Below are 25,141 nucleotides of genomic sequence, written 5' to 3'. Positions count from 1 at the left end.
TAACCCATCAGTCCATCCTATACTGATCCATACTAACCCATCAGTCCCATCCTATACTGATCCATACATACCCATCTGTCCCATCCTATACTAATCCATACTAACACATCAGTCCCATCCTATACTGATCCAAACTCACCAGTCCCTTCCATACTGATCCATACTAACCCATCTGTCCCATCCTATACTGATCCATACATACCCATCTGTCCCATCCTATACTGATCCATACTGACCCATCAGTCCCATCCTATACTGATCCATACATACCCATCAGTCCCATCCTATACTGATCCATACTTAACCATCAGTCCAATCCTATACTGATCCATACTTACCAATCAGTCCCATCCTATACTGATCCATACTTACCCATCAGTCCTATCCTATACTGATCCATACAAACTCATCTGTCCCATCCTATACTGATCCATACTACTCCATCTGTCCCATCCTATACTGATCCATACATACCCATCAGTCCCATCCTATACTGATCCATACTAACCCATCAGTCCATCCTATACTGATCCACACAAACTCATCTGTCCCATCCTATACTGATCCATACAAACTCATCCGTACCATCCTACAGTCCATCTTTGAATTTAATCCTACAGTAGTCAAGGTCAATCTTCAAATCCCATTTTGCAGTAATCCATGTCAAGCTAAGAGTCTAAGAATACTGCCTTATGCAAAAGGGGTCAAGCTTCCAGTCCTGTCCTATAGTCAGCAATCTAGGTTAAGACTGAACTTCAATTCTGCAATTATCCAGCTGAAGCCTAGATTTCACCTCCATATTACTCTCTGTTCAGACAATGTCAAGTGAAAGGTACAAGCAAAGTCTGTCAAAAAGAAGATGTCACAAGTAACCAAGAGCCCCACTCACCATTGGAATCACATTGGGCACATATGGCTGGATGGCAGCTTGAGCAGCCTGGAGTTGCAGGTTTCTCAATATCAAGTTGTTCCGACCATTTTGGAGGAGCTGCTCTCTCAAATGCTGGGGTGGGTGTAGGTACTTGCAGGGTGGATCCTTCCTTTGACATTTACCCTGGAAGGAAAGCATGTGAAATTATCCATCTACAGATCAAGAACTTCACTTGTTCATTCAGTTATTCCTGCATATATATGAGGAGCACATTATTACTATGATAATTTTCTGCTAATCATTTGCATTAGCAGGGACAGAAAAATGTTTTTTGTGACTTGTGCCAATCTTCTTCCCAAATCTGACAAAATTACATGTACCATGTTTATATTCTGTGTGATTAGTCCAGACTTCAATCTAAAACATATGCAGGAGGGCCAAGGCAATCATCAGTTGACAGAGTAATAAGTAAGTATATGATATGTGCAAAAGTATATGAATTTCATTTGTTACAGTGAGACTTGTGATGCCATTAAATACATTCCTTACAACAAAGCTAGCACGTCTACTGTCTAGACAAAAACCAAACAGTATACAGTTGCCATGTGCCATTTTTTCACAGCCATGCTGGATGCAAGGCTGCCTGTAGTAATGATGTAATCAGCTGCTACTGGCTCATGTTCAAACTCTCACAATCATAAACCTTTCCAATCTGATTGATAAAGCAGAATAACCCCCACAGAGCAATGAGACTCAAGACGCAAATTCTAAAATGCAGTTTTTCCCAGTTTTCTTCTACACCCTGAAAGAGGTGAATGTCAAAATAACCTGGTTGGTGGTGCCTGACACATTATGACTGTCAATCTATCAATTTTACACAAGAAGTCACATTAGGTCTGATTCTTCATGAATATTTAACATGCCCCCATCCGTTCAATCAATTCCATGTTCTTTTAGCAGGGCAGCTCAAGTCTTAGGAGTGAGAAGAGGAGAGGAGAGCGATTCCATCCATAGCAGAGTGAGATCTATAGAAGGTAAGGGGGAAGAGAAAAAGAAGAGGAAAGAATGTGTGTGTGTGTATGTGTGTGTGTGTGTGTGTGTGTGTGTGTGTGTGTGTGTGTGTGTCTGTCTGTCTGTCTGTTTGTGTGCCTGCAATGATTGCAAAAATCATGTGGCTAGATTGAAAGAAAATACACCATTAAAAGCAAGGGAACAGAACAAAAAGATCTGCCTTAATTTGTCAAATTGATTGTTCACATGATCATGATCTGGCCGGTCACCTTCTAGCACTGGGTACAACAACTGAACTGCTCAAGCACTTTCTATACCTTGGCTGTCCAAATCAGTTTTTCATTGCTATTTCTGCCTACAACTTCAATATAATCAACATCAGGCCATTATCACAGCTTCTAATGAGGATATTTTTTTAGATTTATTTCATTCAGCACTGAAATCAAATAGAATCTTAGAATTAACTGAAAATCCAGGCTGCACAATAACACAATGTCTTTGAAACTGTATTAGAATCAGTACAAATCTTATCTGTCAATAAGTACTGCTGACCAAGAATTTACAGAAACTCATCGACATGTATGAGTGTATTCCTGTTTTATTTACTCCTTTCTTGCCATCAAACATTTTCAGTTTATTGTCAACTTGAAAGAGACTTTTTCACCTATAAGCTACTCCCTGAAGTCATATGATATATAGTTAATAGCTGACATTCCACAACTGGTGCACTGTCAGGAATGAATGAAAGTGTAACAAGAAGAAGATCAACTGACATCATATTTATCTTAGCTGAACACTGTACATGATATTTCTTTATGGAACATGTGCTCTTATGTTAGTATCATGGAAATGCTAAGTAAAAGATTTAAATGAAAAACAAAATCTTCAATTTGTAGTTTTTACTTGAACTTCAATTACCTCTGCTGTGATAGGCAGGTGAACAAAGTGACAAAATGAACATTGAACCAGTGGAGCCAGCGCACATATATTTTCACCAAAAATGAAACTAATATAATTTTGTAAAAAATTTCATTTCTAAAAATAATGTCTTTTAAGTTATAACATATCTTATTTCATATTCTGCCATATGTTCAGAAACTTAATGATTCTTTATCAAAGGCTTCAAATTACAACAGTCTGGTCTGACATCACCTTGCAAACAGTGTTTTCATCTTCATTGTGCTATGACATTCTACCATCTCCACAACAAACAATGCTTGGTTCGACATCGCTATGGTGACATATTATTTAGGAAGCAAATGTCAGACTCTCCATTTTTCCAGTGTAGTGAAGAAAAGGCAGTCAGTGTTTACTGTTGACAATGTTCTGCTACACATGGCAGCATTACATTCCACAACCAAAATTGTAACTGTTTTATAACTGCCAATCATGACTGCAAGAGCAAAAACTGATACTTTCCAGTGAATAGCTAGGATGCTTGTAGAATTAATAATGCCAAATGGAACTTGTACTGAAAACGAAAAAAAAGGTTTAAATGCTAATCTTTTAACATGGTAACATGGACAAGGTACCTACCTCTACAGTGGAAACATAATGTGTTTCAATGCTACTGCAACAATCTTAACTAGTAGCTTTGTTCCCACCAAGGCCTATATTCTTCATGGGTTATCAACCTGAATACAAAAGTTGATAACAACCACAGAAACAAAATGCTCAAGATCTGCTTTCATTGTAGTTGCTAGCAAACACAGATTTCACTTTCATTTCACTCTTTTCAACTTTGTCTTTGAGGTGACAGTTAGGGTTATGATCCTCTAGATTTGACACCTCTAAATGTAACATTTGAATTCCTCACATGATGAGTTAGTTTCTAAATTCAAGTGAGTTATATAAAACACATACCTAACTATTAATTGAAAAATGCATGCATGTGAAAGTTCATTGTATCATTTTCCTGTCAGCTGACATGGCACATTAAGGAAGATGGATGAAAACTGATTGTGAACTGACAGACTATTATCTGTTCCTGAACACAGATGAGCCACCGCAAACAAATCCAGCCTCTGGCCATATCATCAGCATACAGCTACTGGATACAGTAGTGTAATCTGCTTGTCAACAAGTGAGGTATCACTGGCAACCACTCATCAAAGTACACACATGCCATTAGGTCTGGGGACATTTAGTGAATGGAGTATTAGCTACAGGCTTGTTTGCTTTACAATTCATGGCAGCTGCTGTCTTTCAAAGATAAAACAGCAAACATCCACATGGTGAAATAACGACTTGAACATCATGACATGACAACACCACCAATGTTCCAGACTGTCTCAAACATACACAGAGGGATGTTACCTGGGTATACTAACTGCACATCAAAGTTCATAATTATAGATGTAAAACTGGCTGTGTATTGGTAAAAAAAAGTACATTTGAATGTAATGACAAAACAGTGGTTCAAGACAGACCCATTAAGTAAGCCCTCATACTGCCAAGAGTGATCCTGTCTAACAACACTATTTATAGAAAGTGTTGTTTGCTTTCAAAGGAAAAAATGCTTCATCTGAATGAGTCACATCCGGCCCCAACACAACCAAAAAGAATACCTTTTCATTTTACAACAAATACAAGCCTATACACACCTCAGTAAACCAGCAACACAATAATGCACAAGGCGTCTCACCTTTAGCAATGACGCATTGCTTGTCGTTAGGCAAATCCTTGCACACGTTCCTCTGTAATCAAATGTTTTCAGACTTGTCCTGTCTAAGCCAGTATAAACTTTGATTGTATGAGGAGATGCCATGTAACACTGACTCTAACAATGCATACGTTTTCAAATCAATTAGTATTTTCACAAATACAATTTTTCCTGCTGCCCTGTAAAATGTCAAAACAAAATATTTTGGCATTCTGATATGCTTAAAGTCCCATAAGCTATATGAACAACATACATGAGTTCATAGACATGCACTAAGACAAAATGTGATGAAGAATGATTTTGTGATTAAGAATGATTATTAATGTGTCCTTGCTGCTTTCAGGTATCTGCAGTGTGCTCTGGCAATAAATGTCTAATTATTCACTAATTGCAAAATGCTTTGAATTAATTTGAAGATATCTGTCAATGTGTTGAAGGACAGCAAAATGTTAAAATAAAATAGTTCAATGATCACCAATAACTGCTTGCTTAGTTGACCACAGGCCATTATAGAGTAGTCTCCCTTAGACCTCATGTTCATGGGATTGCTGGAGAAAATAACAACAGCCCCGACACTGACTGTTCCTTGAAAGCTTTGATATTGTTCAGTGTTGTAATATTCATGCATTCCAGAACATTCTCCATGGACATTTTCAGTACTTAATGCTTTAGAAAGAGGGTTCTGACTGTCCCAGCATCAGACTGTTTCAAGCTTCCCTAACTGTCCCAGAATCAGACTGTTCCACAATTCCCCAACTGTCCTAGCATCAGACTGTTTCATGTTTCCCCATATGTCCCAGCATCAGACTGTTCCACATGTCCCCAGCTGCACCCTCCATCACACTGTGTCATGTGTTCCCCAACTGTCCCAGCATAACACTGTTTCATGTTTCCCCAACTATCCCAGCATCACACTGTGTCATGTGTGCCATAAGTCCCAGCATCACACTGTGTCATGTGTGCCATAAGTCCCAGCATCACTGTTTCATGTGTTCCCTAACTGTCCCAGCATCACACTGTGTCATGTGTTCCCTAACTGTCCCAGCATCACACTGTGTCATGTGTGCCATAAGTCCCAGCATCACACTGTGTCATGTGTGCCATAAGTCCCAGCATCACATTGTGTCATGTGTGCCATAAGTCCCAGCATCACTGTTTCATGCGTTCACTAACTGTCCCAGCATCACACTGTGTCATGTGTTCCCTAACTGTCCCAGCATCACACTGTGTCATGTGTTCCCTAACTGTCCCAGCATCACACTGTGTCATGTGTGCCATAAGTCCCAGCATCACACTGTGTCATGTGTGCCATAAGTCCCAGCATCACATTGTGTCATGTGTGCCATAAGTCCCAGCATCACTGTTTCATGTGTTTCCCAACTGTCCCAGCATCAGACGGTTCCACATGTCCCCAGCTGCACCCTGCATCACACTGTCATGTGTGCCTTAACTGTCCCAGCATCACACTGTGTCATGTGTTCCCTAATTGTCCTAGCATCACTGTTTCATGTGTTCCCTAACTGTCCCAGCATCACTGTTTCATGTGTGCCCTAACTGTCCCAGCATCACACTGTTTCATGTGTTCCCTAACTGTCCCAGCATCACACTGTGTCATGTGTTCCCTAACTGTCCCAGCATCACACTGTATCATGTGTTCCCTAACTGTCCCAGCATCACACTGTGTCATGTGTTCCCTAACTGTCCCAGCATCACACTGTGTCATGTGTTCCCTAACTGTCCCAGCATCACACTGTGTCATGTGTTCCCTGACTGTCCCAGCATCACACTGTGTCATGTGTGCCATAAGTCCCAGCATCAGACGGTTCCACATGTCCCCAGCTGCACCCTGCATCACACTGTGTCATGTGTGCCTTAACTGTCCCAGCATCACACTGTGTCATGTGTTCCCTAACTGTCCCAGCATCACTGTTTCATGTGTGCCCTAACTGCCCTTGCATCACTGTTTCATGTGTGCCCTAACTGTCCCAGCATCACACTGTGTCATGTGTTCCCTAACTGTCCCAGCATCACACTGTATCATGTGTGCCCTAACTGTCCCAGCATCACACTGTGTCATGTGTTCCCTAACTGTCCCAGCATCACACTGTGTCATGTGTGCCCTAACTGTCCCAGCATCACACTGTATCATGTGTTCCCTAACTGTCCCAGCATCACACTGTATCATGTGTTCCCTAACTGTCCCAGCATCACACTGTGTCATGTGTTCCCTAACTGTCCCAGCATCACACTGTGTCATGTGTTCCCTAACTGTCCCAGCATCACACTGTATCATGTGTTCCCTAACTGTCCCAGCATCACACTGTATCATGTGTTCCCTAACTGTCCCAGCATCACACTGTATCATGTGTTCCCTAACTGTCCCAGCATCACACTGTATCATGTGTGCCCTAACTGTCCCAGCATCACACTGTATCATGTGTTCCCTAACTGTCCCAGCATCACACTGTATCATGTGTTCCCTAACTGTCCCTGCATCAGACTGTTACATTATACTTTACTTAAGAGTAGTACATGCTGATGTCAACATGATACTGATTTTGAGAAGTGGCAGTGATATGTTTGCTATAATCTGAAGCAGGTCAATGAATTCTTCACTCTGCAGGTCAGTCTAACATACATATTTGGAGCATAATTTGATCTAAACAAAGTGACAGCTGAAAACCATTAAAAACTTTCTACAGAAAAGCATTAGATTGAGCTTCAGAAAATATCACTTAAAAGTGGAATGGCTGTAGAAAGAGCAAGCCTATCAGGTGTTCTATCTGGGACAGTGCCAGCTAAGTAGCAGGGTCAAGTATCATCAGGATTCCCTTGGCAAACTGCTGTACACATCCCTGTTATCTCAACTGGGATGTTTTATCAGCGTGTGAACAGCTTCCTGGTTGGGGGTCACCACCCATTACCCCACCAGGGGTCATCTCCCAACAACTGCTCAACTAACCTACACACATGCACTATATCTAGATGATGACATTTACACAATCTCCGCATACATGAGGACCAATATATGATGTACCATTACTCTACAACATATACCGCTACTGGTTTCAACCGTACAGCACACTAGTGAGTGTTTAATGGCAGTAATCTCCACACCATTTCCACACTTGAAGAGAACTCCCACAGAGATTAGGTAATCAGTGTGGTCTAGATCATTAAGCTAGCACGAGTAACATGAGACATGATCAATTAGGCTAGAATTACCCTCTTGATCATCACTGACAACTCTTATCCATTTCGTTTTTCTCTACACACACTTGATCATGAAAAACAAGTTTCTGTTAGAACTGCTTTACACCTTGACGCTGAAACTTGTGCGGCATAACACTCAAGTTAATATCACCACAAGTCAGAGTCAGAATAATACTCGAAGATATGATCTCCTTATGATTTGATTGAATCAAAGGCATATGTGTATGTACAAGATAGTGTAAAGTAAGTGGCCAGCTTCTGCAACAACTGGTAAAGACAGACATGGGCTGCAGGCAAGAATCACAAGAGAGGTCAGGACTGAAAGCACTTCCTTTTGCACCATACAGTTATTCAGTGTTTTGATACACGAAGATTCATAAATACATTGCTTTACTGTACCACTTTCATACCTGCTACTGAGAATTGCTTCAGAAAGACTGGATAATGGAGTACTGACTGATACCAAGTTCCCAGCAGGAAAAGACATTTAAACTGACGGGAGGGTCTGTAGTGAACATGTGATGATTCAACATTCAAGGTCAGTGTCACTCACATAATTTGACCAAATCTTTTAGGGTAGTTTTCTATGTTTAGGTCAGTATTGAAAATGACCATTTCATCATACAAAAAGCACCAACCAATGGAAAATCATTAATAGAGATTAAGAGAGAATATGAGAGAATTACAATAATTTGTCATCAATCAGTCATCAGAAACATACACCCAAAGTTTCAGTTACAATTATGTATACGTACATCTTAATTACGAAAACAGTTTCTGTTTAATGAGCTTCGGCCACTATGCATACTTCGCTTGAAGTCACATGACCTTTCCGCTCACAATGTCAAAGGTGACTAGAGTCCAAGTCATGCTGTTTCTGTCGTTTTGGTAAATGGTGTGATGGTGTATTCTGCTGCCTGGGGATGCACGGAATCATCAAACAATGAAAAGAGCCACCGGTTCATCCCTCTTCCAAGTAAAAAGAGAGATTTTGGGAAGAGAAATATTCCAAACATTCTGAGTCTAGACCAGCTCTTCCTTTCAAGACCAGTTGTCATTGGAATGCACTCACCACAGTCACCACACCTAAGACTATAATTAAGGTATAATGAAAACATCTCTGTGTGTGTCAGCTCAATACCATTATTTATGTAATTCATTTGTTTAAACAGTTCGACTGTTGTTGTATGAGCGGGTAAATGGGGCGAGACTGGCGTGCAAGTGTATGTGCAAAATGGTATTTCACAGAAGTGAGTTTTGTATTCTGTTGATTATTCTCCAAAACAAATTACTAGAAACTGCGGCTTCACTGCCTACAGTGTGAGGACTCTCAGCTTTCCATGAGTCAAGCAAGGTCTAGTACCATTACGACAGTGGCATTAGCATTGTGACGTCATAACTGTGAATCATGATGACGTCACATGTCTAGCGGTATTACACTGTAATACTGCTGTAAAAAATTACACTGCAGTATCTTCCACGAGAGAGTAATAACATTATTTATGTACTCTGTTTGTTTAAGCAGTCTGATTGTTGTAGGAATAGAGGAGTGTTATGCAATAATGTATTATATTCAGATCCGTAACTGCGTGTGCTTGACAGTTGTTTGAGCCACTGTCTGATGGTTGTTACAGGATGTGTGTTGACTACAGGTGTGCCATTTTAATATCATCATGGTTTTTATCCTTGTGTTATAGTGTTTCAGAGGCTGGACGCTGGGTGTGACACTGTGATAAACAATTTTCTCCTCTTTCAGAATAAGAATCAATCAACATTATCCATCATGCATAAAACATGCTTATTGCTTCGAATGTTATTATAAAAAAATATGTGTTTATAAGACGTGTATTTTAAAAAATGATTTGATACAACAAAACAAAGTCTGATGAACATAAGAATAAAATGGTACTTATTGCATGGATTGTAAGATGTGAAAAAATGCTGACAGCGTAAAAAGATTAGATAAACAAAACTGCTCCTAGAGAGCGATTAGTACATCATGAATAAAGTTTATATATCACAATTTGGCACCTTAACAATATAACTGAACTGATAAAACTGATTATTTGACAGTTGTTTATATGACAAACTGACGAAAAGACAAATGTTCTTCAAAGATGTTCCTCTTAGATAAACATTTCTAATGCATTTATCTTAAAAAAATGGTTATTCATGCATAAATACATTTATTATACAGTAATTGTTAGCCACTATTTCCAGCTCTCTGTCCTCAACAAATATCTCTGCCATAGTGGCTCCCTTATGAGATGCAGGAAAATTACAAATGCTTAACAGCAAAGAATCTGTGACATATTCCCAGGTTTGGCATGACTCTCTTTGTACATCCACATTTTTAAAGTATCACTCGACTTTCCTATCATTATTACAGCCTGAAATATACCTTCCAGCACTAAGTGATAACACCTTGGTCCGTGCATTCTGTAAATTACGTATTGCATTGCATTTGTTTAAAGTTAATCTATCGAGGAAAAAACCAACATTGTACTAATGAAAACATTCCTGTATGCACTACGTTTGTGATACGTTTCTGACATGTCCAGGTGATACAATCAGTGTCAGTATATGTCCAGGTGAGACAGACTTGTCTAGGTACATACCCATATTATACAGACAGTCTGTCAGTATATATCCAGGTGAGACAGACAGTCTGTAAGGGTTTAGTCTCTAATCAGATATATCTCTAATTGCCAACAAACACAAAGCTGACTAATTAGGATGAAAATATGCACCCCTGCTCTTATAATGAAACCCCCTGACCAGGGTTATAGTGATCTTGACTGACTGTTGTTATAAGAATATTTACTGGAGTAGGAAGATAAGTATATACAATATGAATTACATTATATCTTTAGATGAATGGTGAATGAACATTCTTCTCTTAGAAGTAATTCTTTCTGTAAATGGCCTGACATGTCAAAAGGTAAGCAACTTTTTTTCAAGTTTATATTTCCAAGAGATACATATTAGCTTGGTTGCCTTGTGCAAAGGCAATAAATTTACATGATTTGTAGTATTTTGTGTTATCTCACATTTGATCTGTGAAAGTTTGGTTTAACTTCTTTTCTGCTCAAAGTGTAAACATTCTTCTTTACTACTAGGCATATAATTTTTAGAGGGTTGCTATTTTTCCCTTTAAAACCAAATGATATATTTTCTAATGCTGATTCAATTTGTCCTTCGCCCAATATCCCAAGCTATGAGGACAATTCGGTCCACACTACCCTTTACAAAACTACACTCAACCAGTAGATGCCATACAAACTCTCGTGCCTACTTACAAAATGCGCATATTTCCAACTTTGTGTAAATAAGTATTAGTTGTTAAAATATTCTGAGTAAACTTGTATTAGAAATATTTCGACTTTACATCCTGTGTACATCTACTGGGCATTAAATGTATATATTCCAGTCATTCTAGGCAAATCATCTTCTTAATATTTCTTTCAATTAAGACATTAAGTTAATATCAATAAATAAATTCATTTTATACTTCTGTATACCTCTTTTTCTTTTTTTATACAGAAGAGTCCTGTTACATATGATGCAGATATCTATAGGTACACACCCAGGTGATACAGATGGTCTGTCAGTATACCAGTACATGAAGGTGAGACAGATATCTATAGGTACATGACCAGGTGATACAGATGGTCTGTCAGTATACCAGTACATGAAGGTGAGACAGATGTCTATAGGTACATGACCAGGTGATACAGATGGTCTGTCAGTATACCAGTACATGAAGGTGAGACAGATGTCTATAGGTACATGACCAGGTGATACAGATGGTCTGTCAGTATACCAGTACATGAAAGTGAGACCGATGTCTATAGGTACATGACCAGGTGATACAGATGGTCTCTCAGTATACCGGTACATGAAAGTGAGACAGATGTCTATAGGTACATGACCAGGTGATACAGATGGTCTGTCAGTATACCGGTACATGAAAGTGAGACAGATGTCTATAGGTACATGACCATGTGATACAGATGGTCTGTCAGTATACGTCAAGGTGAGACAGATGTCTATAGGTACATGACCAGGTGATACAGATGGTCTGTCAGTATACGTCAAGGTGAGACAGATGTCTATAGGTACATGACCAGGTGATACAGATGGTCTATCAGTATACATCAAGGTGAGACAGATGTCTACAGGTACATGACCAGGTGAGACAGACAGTCAATACAGAAACAGATCCAGGTGAGACAGTCTTGTCTGTCCATGTGACACACTCAATACGGTGATAGTGCAAATTCACTCAATAAGCTCAGTAGTTAGGGAACTGTACTCACTCATTGGAGCTCTCCATATCACCTAAACTGGTTTTCACTGTAGGATCAAAAGAGAAGTGATGATGTTGGTGAGTTTCCCTTGACTGTAAAGTGCCAGGAAACTGAGATGGAATATTTCCCCATCAGTACCCATTAAGTCATAATGTCCTTCCCCACTATTATCTGGATAATGCATAAGTCTGATAAGTTACTTCTGTCATCAACTTTGTTCAAACATTCCTGATCATGGTACTTAGCTATCATAGAGAGTCATCCTGTTGACTAACATAGGTCCTCCATCCTTTTCATATTTCCATAATATTTTCTCACTATTTATTTTTCTATCTTTACCCATCTAACCTTGAAACAACTTATCTACAAACAATGCTTTGTCTGTAAGTCATTAACAAAGTGTTATTCATTCACGTGTGACTGATAATATGGACACTGGACAATAGTGAGATACATGCGAGTGAAGCTGTCAATCAATGCAGGCTGACTAATACTTGCTGTGACTGCCGCCAGCCTCAGAAACAGCTGCAGCGTGAATACTCAGCCTTACATCTGGGAGCAAAGGCCTGATCAGCCAGACAAAGGACAATAGACACTACTGACAGACATAGCTTTCTCGCTGCCTGCCTACTGCAATATTTTCCCTATATTAGTCACAATTCTTATAATCTGACTACCTGGGAACAAATGTTGCAAACATTCTATGCTCATGACTAATGGAATGATTTGTGGTATATTTCTGTATTGTGTTCAGAAACTAGAAGGGAGTGATTACAGTCCTTGTAACAACAAAAGACACATCTGGTACTCATTAAAAGTCAATATGTATCCTAATAAACATACAAAACAGTGTGTGGCATCTTGCTCAGTCAACATATTACAAATGTCTCAGCCAAATGTGTTCAAAATCTTACAAGATTGCTTCACATGTTCTGTCAGTGACAGACAGGATAGGTTACATTATATTCTTCATAACAGATATTCTGCTAATGACAATTAAGCCATGACTCCAATGGGTGTACATAAATGTAGACACCCATTTTGTTTCAAGTGAACTTCAACAAGGAAAACCCAGAGATAGTAATAGTCTCTACAACTTCTGTACAAGCAGATGATTTTTACAAGAATGAGGCTTCTTATCAGTATCATTATGTAACTATTTACTGGTACCCATGTTCAAAAGTTTATTGTTAAGTATATTGTTAACCCATGCCAATCCCCATTAAAATAGGTCTTCATTCACCCATGGTTGTTGTATGAGGTGACTAACAGGATCAAGTTGTCTGACAAACTGACATGGTTGACATGTGATCTGGTATCCCAGTGGTGTAGATCGATAATCATGTTGTTGATCACTGCTTGGTTATCAGCAGTACTACTTGGGTGATGCCTATCACCTACAGTCAGTTTCCAAAAGGTTGGGTCCCTTTTTAAAATTCACATAACTATGTGAATAATAAAGGTTCTCACCTCAAATTTTCTGAATTTAGAGATATGACCTTGTGCTCTTAGGATATCTTGGAGTCCTCTTGGCAAACTGTCATACAGATGACAAATGTAAACAGAGCTAGGCCCAGACCAAATGTCATTCACCACATGGATGAGATTTTGACTCGAGTTGATGTCCCCTAATCTTGCTTTGAGTTTGATATTTAACAGTTTCCATACATTTTCAATGATATTGATATATTGGCTTTGTGGGGGGCATAGGAAAGTTTGAATATGATTTCCTGTTATGCCCTCCCACCCCCACTGCCACCAAACATCACTGAAAACTTGGAATTTCCTTCATGATTGGCACATATCTCCAAACAATTGGATCAAAACAGCTCATCTGACTTTTTCCACACAAACTTTTCTGTCTTTCCTGATGTGGACTTGTGTCCCATCACAAAAAATTACATTATCCCACTGATTTCTTCTCCAATGCAATGAAAAATCGGCGTCTCTTCTCTCTGTTAACATGAGAAATGGAGATTTTCTTGCTAACCACACATCTACGGTACCCCACAGTGAACAATCTTCTTCTGACAGAATGAGAAGACAATGCAGTCGGCACCTGATTGTTTTATTTTGCTGTCAAATCCCCAAGAGTTTGTTGGCGATTCCCTTTTATAAGATGAAAACATCACTGTTCCACTTCTTGGTCATGATTTTCAGTGCCACTCACTTCTCATCAATGGAATGCCTTGATTATGCTCCCCAAAATGCTATAAAATTTTCTGAATTGTTCTAGGGTTTATATCTGTCAGATCAGAATTTTTACAGCTTGATTGGACTTGTTGATTTAACTCAACAATTAGATTTCTATGGTCAGGTGTCAATTCTCAGTTGACAAGCGGCATGATAGCAGATGACAAAAACATAAACAAAGAAAGGAAGCTAATAATGTTATAGATGCTATGCTTCTTTTGTGACACATTAAATTTGTACTCCAAGTCACAATATGACTGGCTGCTTATCAGATGGCCACCAGAACTACCTTGGTCATGCCTATCACTTAGACGTCTCAGGTAGACATATGGCCAGCAGCACTACCCGGGTCACGCCTATCACCTAGACATCTCAGGTACACCTATGGTCAGCAGCACTACCCGGGTCACGCCCATCACCTAGACGTCTCAGGTAGACATATGGCCAGCAGTGCTACCCAGGTCACGCCTATCACCTAGACATCTCAGGTACACCTATGGCCAGCAGTACTACCCGGGTCATGCCTATCACCTACACGTCTCATGTAGACATATGGCCAGCAGTGCTACCTGTGTCATGCCTATCACCTAGCCGTCTCAGGTAGACATATGGTCAGCAGTACTACCTGTGTCATGCCTATCACCTAGACGTCTCAGGTAGACATATGGCCAGCAGTACTACCCGGGTCACGCCTATCACCTAGACGTCTCAGGTAGTCATATGGCCAGCAGTACTACCTGTGTCATGCCTATCACCTAGCCGTCTCAGGTAGACATATGGTCAGCAGTACTACCTGTGTCATGCCTATCACCTAGACGTCTCAGGTAGACATATGGCCAGCAGTACTACCCGGGTCACGCCTATCACCTAGACGTCTCAGGTAGTCATATGGCCAGCAGTACTACCTGTGTCATGCCTATCACCTAGACGTTTCAGGTAGACATATGGTCAGCAGTACTACCCGGGTCATGCCTATCACCTACACGTCTCATGTAGACATATGGCCAGCAGTGCTACCTGTGTCATGCCTATCACCTAGCCGTCTCAGGTAGACATATGGTCAGCAGTACTACCTGTGTCATGCCTATCACCTAGACGTCTCAGGTAGACATATGGCCAGCAGTACTACCCGGGTCACGCCTATCACCTAGATGTCTCAGGTAGACATATGGCCAGCAGTGCTACCCGGGTCATGCCTATCACCTAGACGTCTCAGGTAGTCATATGGTCAGCAGTACTACCTGTGTCATGCCTATCACCTAGACGTCTCATGTAGACATATGGCCAGCAGTACTACCCGGGTCACGCCTATCACCTAGACGTCTCAGGTAGTCATATGGCCAGCAGTACTACCTGGGTCATGCCTATCACCTAGACGTCTCAGGTAGACATATGGTCAGCAGTACTACCCGGGTCATGCCTATCACCTACACGTCTCATGTAGACATATGGCCAGCAGTACTACCTGGGTCATGCCTATCACCTAGACATCTCAGGTAGACATATGGTCAGCAGTACTACCTGGGTCATGCCTATCACCTAGCCGTCTCAGGTAGACATATGGTCAGCAGTACTACCTGGGTCATGCCTATCACCTAGACGTCTCAGGTAGACATATGGCCAGCAGTACTACCTGGGCCATGCCTATCACCTAGACGTCTCAGGTAGTCATATGGTCAGCAGTACTACCTGGGGAATGCCCAACATCATAAGATGTCTTAGATAGTGGTGAGGACCATGTAGCCTATAGTCTGGTCAGCGTCTTTACAGAAAAGTTAAAATGAGCCTAATATGAAGTGAGTAAACCCCTGCAGTGAAAACAACATCTCTGTCTGTGTCCGTTGCTTTAGGCTGTGATTACTCTCAGCAGGGAGACCCACTATCACCTTATTATATGACCACAGCCTCATTCACACAATAGGGTCATGACCCGATTCACTCACTTCTGGGCCCAAGTGAACCTTTCAGACGCCTATACAATAATCAATAATACAACAGCTTTAAAGGAGTGAGCCAAAAGTGACTCTGATACAAAGTCATAAACTGCTGTTTCACATGTGCTTAAGATCACTTTGCATGCAAAAATCTAGCAAACATTGGCACTTACAGTTTTGACAGAACTGATCTGGACTATTTCACAAACATGAAATTATATATATTTGTAAAACATTAATAAATGTGTAATATGCACTTTAGCATCAACAGCCACAACATTTCCTCTGCTGAAAAGGAGCTGAAATGAAACAACTAATTTAAAAAAATGTAAATGACATATATATTCACCAAGGCTCTGTCAGTTATAATGTGTGACATTAGCAAAAAGACCTAGAACTAAATAAAACCATTAGAAGAAATATTGTTGAACTAATCACTATATGTGTTCATTACTCACTTACTCTGTTGCAGGATCCTGGAGCCATATGGAATATGCCTGTGCTTTTACTGTTGAAGTAGTCACCCTCTGATTCCACTACTTTCAGCAATCCTCTGCACACTCAATGTTTCAAGGGGCTACAAATTCTGTCTATTTAGGTTTGTGAGCACTTGTAATGTTACAGTTTCAGTATACCTGGTGACTCTTAGTTTGTAAAACATAGATACCTGCCATACCATATAGACTTTTGGACATAGCTGGATGACAGGTTTCCAGCAGGTGTGGGAACTCTGTTGTGGGTCTTGTTGAAATCTCTTCGTAAAGAAACAGTATCAAACTAACAAACTAGTATAAAAACTTTGTAAATCTTGATGAACATTCTCATGAAAGGTGCAGATGAGAAACCACATGGCTAGAGTGGACTAAAAGTGGGACACGACTCACTCATTAGAATTGATGAGGTGTTTGCAACCCTATAATCCTATCATCACCATACATAGGGTTTCATTTTCCTTATAAATATTTTTTGCCCTTCTATCTTGCCACATCTGACTTCCTTATATGACCTCAAGTTATAGTCCATACCCTGACCTATATATCAGTGAAGGAAATAACTATATGGTATAATATGCCGGCAACAAGGGGGTTAGTCTTATGGTGACCCACAAAGTCCATCCCATCACCCACTGGGTCCATCCCATCACCCTAAAATCTGCATCACTAACCAGGTCTATTCAATCACCCGTCAGGTCTATCCCATTAAACACCAGGTCCATCCCCATCACCCATCAGGTCTATCCCTTCACCCACCAGATGAATCCCTTCACCCATCAGGTCCATTCCTATTACTCACTACGCCCATCCCATCATCCACCCATTGAATCCTATCACCCATCACCTCAATCCCATTAAGCACCAGATCCATCCCGGGCATCACCCACTAGATCTATTCAATCACCCACTAGTTCAATCCTGTCACCCACTAGTTCCATTCCCATCCCTCACCAGGTCCATCCCATCACCCATAAGATCTATAACCATCAACCGCCAGGTCCATCCCCACCATGGGATGCATGTGCCATAATGCAGTTATACACTTGTAGTAAGTATACACCAGAGACTGTATGACTAATATACAGCTGATGCAATGTTAAATATCAGTTCAAACTTTCTTCATGAAACATGTATGTGCACAAAAGGGGTCTAATGGCATCAGCAATGATGTTACATGTGTACATGATTCATGATCATTCGTTTCACTGCCCACTGTTTTCTTGATTTTCACTTCACAATAAGGTCTTTTCACTAAGAACTCAGAGACAAAACAGAATGGGACAAGGATAAGCAAACTATGAATTATTGTGCTCTTCTGGTAAATTAACCAGTACTGACTAGTGTTTTCTTCATTGTCTGAAACACAAGTGCTGAAGATGTAATACAAAACCGTAAATAACACGTTTTTTGGAGGAATTTGTTCTAAAACTACTGTTTCACCCTGATGCTATCATTTGGTATTTCCTTTGTTCTACTGGGGAATGCCTGTTCATATTCATGTGGCAATTGCTCATCTGGTCACCCTTATAGCACTGTCAGACAAAGACACTGGAGAAGAAGTGATAGGGGAGAGTCCAGATGGGAAGGGCATAGGTAGCGGAGAAGGGGGTTAGGCAAAATTGGAAAAGGGAAGGGGGTTAGGCAGCAGAAAAGGGGTTTAGGTAGAAGGGAAGGGGCTAGGCAGAAGGAGAGAACGAAGGGGATCAGCCAGAATTAAATGGGGTCAGGCTTAAAGGAAGGGGGTTGACAGAAGGCAAGAAGGGCAGGGGGTTAGGCAGAAGGGAAATGATTGGGCAGAAAGAAAAGGGAAGGGAAGAAGGGGGAGGCAGAAGTGGAAGGCAAGAGAGACGGCAGACATTGGAAGGCAAAGTGGGGCTGTCAAAATGGAAAAACAGAGGTAGTGATATGGGAGATAGGCAGTAGGAAGAGGTAAGTACAAGATGATGAAAAGAATGCTTACAGTAAGATGTTACCTGTGTGAAAGAAAGTAGTAATGATGTATGATATGAAGGTTGGGTCAGGGAATAGATGTGAAATATGGTTAGAGGGATGAAGGCAGAGTGGTGATTACAAGAGGAAGGAAGAGGAAGAAAGGTATGGAGTGGAGAGATGTGATACATCAGGCTCTGTCTCACATGCAAGCTCTCACTGACATGCAACCTCTCACATAGTTGATAACCAGACAACAGTTTCTCACCCCCACAAAAAGGATTTGTTTGCGAAAGAATGGTGAAAATATTTCAGGAATTATATTTCCTGGTTACTGCCAAAACAAATGCTCTCATGTTGACAGTGATGAGATTGTATTCCCATGCCCTGACCCAAGCAAGTATTGGCTACAGTGCAAGTCTATAATATATCCCTGAGGTCAAAGGGTTCATTATCACAAAATGCTATTTCTGGTCATACTGTGTCTGCGTTATAAAATGTGCCTTAATTCAACAGCTTGATGCTACTATGGGTCTGTATATATAAACCTGAAGTGTGCTTGTTAGATCATTTCTTGTTTTACCAGAATAACCACATTTGAGGTATTTAGGGACATATTTGAGGGACAGGTTTTACTTTGTACTAGAAAGACCTCTTCCCAGGTTTTACTCTTCGTTAGTAAGACCACTTCCAAGGTTTTACTTTCCTTAACTTTATATGAACATCAACATGATGCATGAGTGTTTGAAATCAACTAAAACATATTGTTCATGATTAAGCTGAAAGCACAAATGTTTTCTCAAGTGAAATTGAAACCCCAAGTCTCAGATTCATAGGCAGAAGCTCTACCGCATGGCCACAGGGCTGATGAAAGTGATTGGGTTAAATTATTTACTTATAGTTACTGTCATTAAATTGATTTTATGCGTGTTTCTGTTTTTGTTATGTAGCTTCATTAAATGATCATCTACATTGTAATTATCCTTCACTGATGGCACACATGTTAGAGAAAACACTTCTCACCAGTTTTGTTAGACAATGTAAAACCACTGGGGTCAGGAAATGTCTCAGGATTTCCCTCCCCCTCTTGTTTAACATTGTCTACCAAAACCTCGGAGGTGTGTTTTCTCCTATACAAATAACAACCTGACGTACATCTCGGCTGATGGTACTATGGGTCAGTATATACAACAGCCTGACAATTGAAGCAGTGGAATAATATCACCTATGACCAATGTGATCAGACATGCAAGAGTAATGCCTCAAATCTGTGATGGATACAATCCTGGCATCATACCACACACAAAGTTTGTATTCCTCCACATGAAACAATGTTTTCTCACAGGCCATCCTCTGAGTTAGACTGAATGAAAAGAAATATGTCAAGTGTGAAAAAACAAGCATCCAATTGGGAAATATTTTAAGAATCCTTTCTCATTGAACTGTCAGCTTACAGAGATTAACTACTAAGGTCACATTATAGAAACATGTTTCCTTTTGCCCTTCCCGTATACTATGACATAACCTTGTTATGTTGCTTTTCCAAAGTAAACTATTTCACCTGTAATGCCATAGAGAACATACACTGTATCACATATAGTGTTATAGAGAACATACATTATATCACATATAACGTTATAGAGAACATACATTATATTACATATAATGCTACAGAGAACATACACTTGCTTGTGTGTATGTTTAGGGCAGGTACTCTAGGACACACCATAGTCCACCATTATGACTGACAGAGGACCATGGAGTACAAGGAAACATGGTATCTCATGCTAGTCTGACTGCTAGTGGAAGTCAATCTGGTAAAAAACTGACCTGTTCTACCTCCCTCCCTTTGATATTTTGTTGTCCAGTTGTTACCCCACATTCAATGGACTGTATAATGTTTTGTTGTCCAGTTGTTACCCCACGTTCAGTGGACTGTATGTTTTGTTGTCCAGTTGCTACCCCACATTCAATGGACTTTATGATGTTTTGCTGTCCAGTTCTTACCCCCCATTCATGACTGATTCATGGCTCAGAGAGGCAGGCGGAATGCATATAACAGGAACAAATAGATATACTGAGTAGTTCCTACTACAGGTGCCATCACACAGAGCCCAATAATGACTACTTCTTATAGTGTGAATACAGACCCAGATTTAAATAGATTAAGATGCATGACAAGTGTCTAATGGCATGCTGAAGCTGGGTCAATATTGAAATAGTGTGTTTGAGAGAGGAGGGGCAGTACTACTGGTGCTGGCCACACGAGTGTGTGCATGCCATCGCCTGCAGACATCCTCTCTCCTTCCCTCCAGCCATGCCAGACACTGCTTACAGAGCAAATACTGGACACATAGTACACAAGTTGCACACTAACACACACATTATATACTGGCTAAATGTATGTCTACTCAACAATTGGTGTCTCATAAGCTTCATGATAAGTGTGACTAGATGGCAGATAAGACTACATGTGCTGCTACACAGGTACTGTCTCACTGGCTGGCTGCTGAGTGTCATTAGATAAGATATGGATAAGATATCATGCAGGCTAGGTAGTCTTATGTCCAGTGTAGTTAGATGTGATATAAATCTACAATATCTTTAGGTAATCCTAGGTCATCACAAAGTATGTATTGTTATCCTGAATTATCATGTATATGTTTACATAGTTTATAGAATTCTGTCACTGCTTGCTCTGTTTACACAATAAATATCTTGCGGCTTGAATGTTGTAGGCTTGATGTGAAATAGACTTGATGAGATATAGTCTGAATATCCCTGAGCTAAAAAGCTTGTGTCTAGCTAGCAATATGGCCAGCTTGCCTGGATGTGATGTACACCATGTCTGTCTGCTACTACATCTCATTGGAACAGTGATAGATGAAACTGATAACCAACACCTATCCACACACAGCACTGTGTCAATACAGCCCTGTATTTTGCACAAAGAACAAACGTATTTATTTCTCTGTACCAAAGACCCAGCCATTGTACAACTGCAGGGAACAGCTCTTGTGGTGTGGGTTACACTCACAAATGTTGAAAGTGCCAAGCCCATGCATGGAATTTTGGCAAGTATATTTCATGTGGTTTCTCTGAGATGGAGATGACTTGATGCTTTGCTAAATAAAATGGCAGTATAATCTGGTACTACTTATGTTATATCTGACACTTTCTTTGATTTTCAACTAATTCCTAGCATACAAATGTTCTGAATCATGGCATTTCTACCCTATCTGTGCCTTTTCTTAACAACCCCTCCCCCTTCTCCTGCTCTCAACTGTGCCTTCACCTCCCCTTGCTGTGCCATCAACAGTCCACACATGGCAATGATTATAACACCCTACCAGTCACCGCCTGTATCCTGTTGCTCCTGGATAACTCCAAATCCTCCTAAATGCTTCACATAAAATATGTAATTGAAATAATCTAACCTTGTATATAACATATAATATACAATTTCCAAGATAAAATAAGTCTTTCTGTTTGTTACTAAGAAAATACAGAACCTAAAAATGAAAGATAATATCTAACAAGTAAATCCAACCCTACTCACTACCCACCTAGTTCTACCACACCAAAAGCCGACATGGACAACATTTGGAATGGAAATATTCTCATGCATCCAAAATTATTCTCTTGTGAGTTTAAAGGAACCTGAAGTTCCAACATTTCTGTTTTCCAATTAAAGTTTGAGTAGTGTTTATCCCGCTGCTGCAGAATCCTCTGGGTTGTCTGTGTGTCTTCCTGTGAGTGTTGATGTGTGTGCCAGGTTTGTGGACCTCATAGCCTGGACCAATATTGACTCAAGGGGACCACATTATGTTTGTCCTTGCATGTTCAGCCCAGCAGCACCAGTGTGAAAACTGTTGTACTGTCATGTCCAATTTTACACAGACAGCATGGTTTAAACACTATCCATGTAATACTTGTAGGTACAAGGTACACTTGTAGGTGCCGTTCATGGATTACTGTCACTTACATATCGGCTAAGTGTGGTAAGAACATCACATGCTGGTGCTAATTACTTGCAGCACTAGAAGCATATCTCTGTCTTTAAAGAAACACTTTTTCACATGAGTGAAAGTTATGTAAGGTTCCACTGAACATTTTGTAGCATGTATATGACATAAAAAACACCAGTTCTGTAACACTGAGTTCTGACCAGATAGCTTGGATGTCAATCTGACATGTCATATTAAAAGTATCTGCATCCATACAATGCAATGTCAAAAACAAATTTCTAAATCATAGAATATTCACCGGTTACATACAGGAAGCTACCATGACTTTTTGCACTTTAGCACAACAATATCACAACACAAACATCATACATCATGGATGTATGAAAAGAATTACAAATCCAGCACAATGTGAGACAAATATTGCTTCTACAACAATTAAATGCTATTTACAGTCATGAAATACATTTGAAATCTTATATATGCCCTTGCATCGTCTATATTGATGAGAGCTTTCCCTCAGAGAATAACAATCAATTGTCTTGGGTCATAGAATCTGACAGCTGACCTTCTGTCTTTGTGGTCGACAATAAATATGCAAATTATATCTGGTAGAACCCTCCTCAGCCAACATTCAATTTTTCAGTTTGTCCATCATCATCTTGAAGCCCTTCTGGTGAAAGAAGTGTTAGGAGCTGATGAAAAAGCAGGTGCAGTGAGAGAGGCTGATGCAGGAGTGGGGCACTCCAGCTCACAGTGGACATGATGCTGCATCACAAGCTTTCTTTTAAATTAGAAATGATAAAAAGCACCCTGTAATCAATGTTATCAAACTAGTAGAATGTTCATGGCAAACCTTCATGGGTGTGGTAAAACTGAAAGCCTGAGTGAAAAATAGACTCTGATTCTTAAAGGTCTAATGTTCCTGGTCAGTCAGTATGCTGAACTCATATAAAAGATTTCTACTTGGAGTTATATCATGAGTTGAATGCAAAAGCAGTGTATGGTACAGATGGCATCACTAGGGCACATAGGGGGGGCACCAACACACGCAAGGATTTACTACCTAGAAGCACTTTATCACAAGAAACACTCAACACCTGGAATCCAGCATATCTGAACAATATCTGAGATCCAAACATTCTAAAAGTGGACAATACCACAGACTGTAGTGCATGCACACCCTACTTTTAACATATATCCAGACAATATGAAAAACACTGAACAACAGCAGGGACAAGAGGCACAACACTGTCCCACACAAGACATACAAAAGTTTTAGTCATACTGTGTCACAATAATATGGGAAGTAGAGCTCATGAATACAAGGTAAACCATTTTTATGACAGGAGTTGATGTCTACAGGAGGGAGAGAAAACTACTTTGAGAGACTTAAAAAGACTGAACCTCAGCATTTGTGTTCTACTACTACCACACTGACCATAAAAAGTATCCAGAATCTAGACAAAACAATATCAATAGCACACAGATATTATGACATGCTACTCACTGATATTCAATTTCCAGTATTTAGAATATTCTGGTAACTATCCAAGAACTGATTACAGTAGACCATTGCTGCTAGTGATGGTTGCAGTGAAGTTTGCTTAACAAGAAGTTTGTGTGAACATTCAGTACCTCAAACAACACTGAACTTACCTTTATGGAATCAAAGCAGGCTATCACCCGCCCATTCTGTACTTCCACATGTGGAGGTGGATGAGCAAATTTGCATTCATTCTCCGTGCGTGTGCATTTGTTCCGTTGGAACTCACGGCAAACTTCCAGTGTAAGCCATCTTGAGTCCTTAACATTGGGGTTAGGAATGGCTAGATTCAGCATAGGATTCACCATGGCCATACCAAGAGTTGCTCGCTGGGCAAGATATGAAAGACAATGGGTTTTAACACTAAGTACTCAAACAAGAGTCACCATAAGAGACCAACTAAATGTGTAGGTAGTAGGACACAGATGGTAGAGGTCATATGAGGATAGTTGAGTCCTGGTGTAGAAGCCACTTTGCCTTGATCTGTAAGTGAATATAGCACTCTGTAGGACACTGGACTGCTGCTGTCTCGCACTAGGGGAGGAGGGTGTTAGCTTTCTCCAGTATCAAGTATCTGAAACAGACAAGAGGCACCTTCAAAACACATTCAAATAAGACAAACTAAATAACACTCGCTATTACAATATTTGGAAAATTATAATGAATAAAACAAACTTCCTGTCCAAACAGTACTACCGAATAAAGACACATAATGTCAGTCCAATATCATCCTGTCCACACCAGCCAATGTATCAACTTCCTTGTTTCACAACAGTTGATAAAACATAACTGACAAGAACCCGACCCTAGTTTCCGGATGTAATATCTATTATCACCAGGAAGGAGTGGGGCTCAAGGTTTATATACTGACAAATCTGTAGTTGAAATTGACGAAAGCCCAACATGTATGCTCATGTATGAAAACGATATAGAATTATCATTTATTATGCGAAAATACGACATAATGGTGGCAAAATCTCTAAAAGACATAGTGTACACGAATGTTATTTTCA

At 40.1% G+C, this 25,141-nt stretch overlaps 1 protein-coding gene across 9 annotated transcripts in view; it reads right to left on the bottom strand.

The window, feature by feature from the left end:
• Nucleotides 1-25,141, bottom strand: part of LOC137281516 (muscleblind-like protein 1) — a 100,096-nt gene that overhangs the window by 22,307 nt on the left and 52,648 nt on the right. For all 9 annotated transcript variants that reach the window (XM_067812790.1, XM_067812785.1, XM_067812791.1 and 6 more), the window contains 2 exons: nucleotides 24,242-24,702; nucleotides 890-1,054 (listed from right to left, as the gene is read on the bottom strand). In XM_067812790.1, the coding sequence (XP_067668891.1) occupies nucleotides 890-1,054; nucleotides 24,242-24,442 (366 nt within the window). In that variant the 5' untranslated portion in view covers nucleotides 24,443-24,702. The remainder of the gene's footprint in view (nucleotides 1-889; nucleotides 1,055-24,241; nucleotides 24,703-25,141) is intronic.

This window comes from Haliotis asinina, chromosome 4 (assembly GCF_037392515.1).
Source record: "Haliotis asinina isolate JCU_RB_2024 chromosome 4, JCU_Hal_asi_v2, whole genome shotgun sequence".
NCBI lineage: Eukaryota > Metazoa > Mollusca > Gastropoda > Lepetellida > Haliotidae > Haliotis > Haliotis asinina.
The sequence above is the reverse complement of the archived record's forward strand: the minus strand, read 5'-3'. Positions and strand labels throughout refer to the sequence as shown.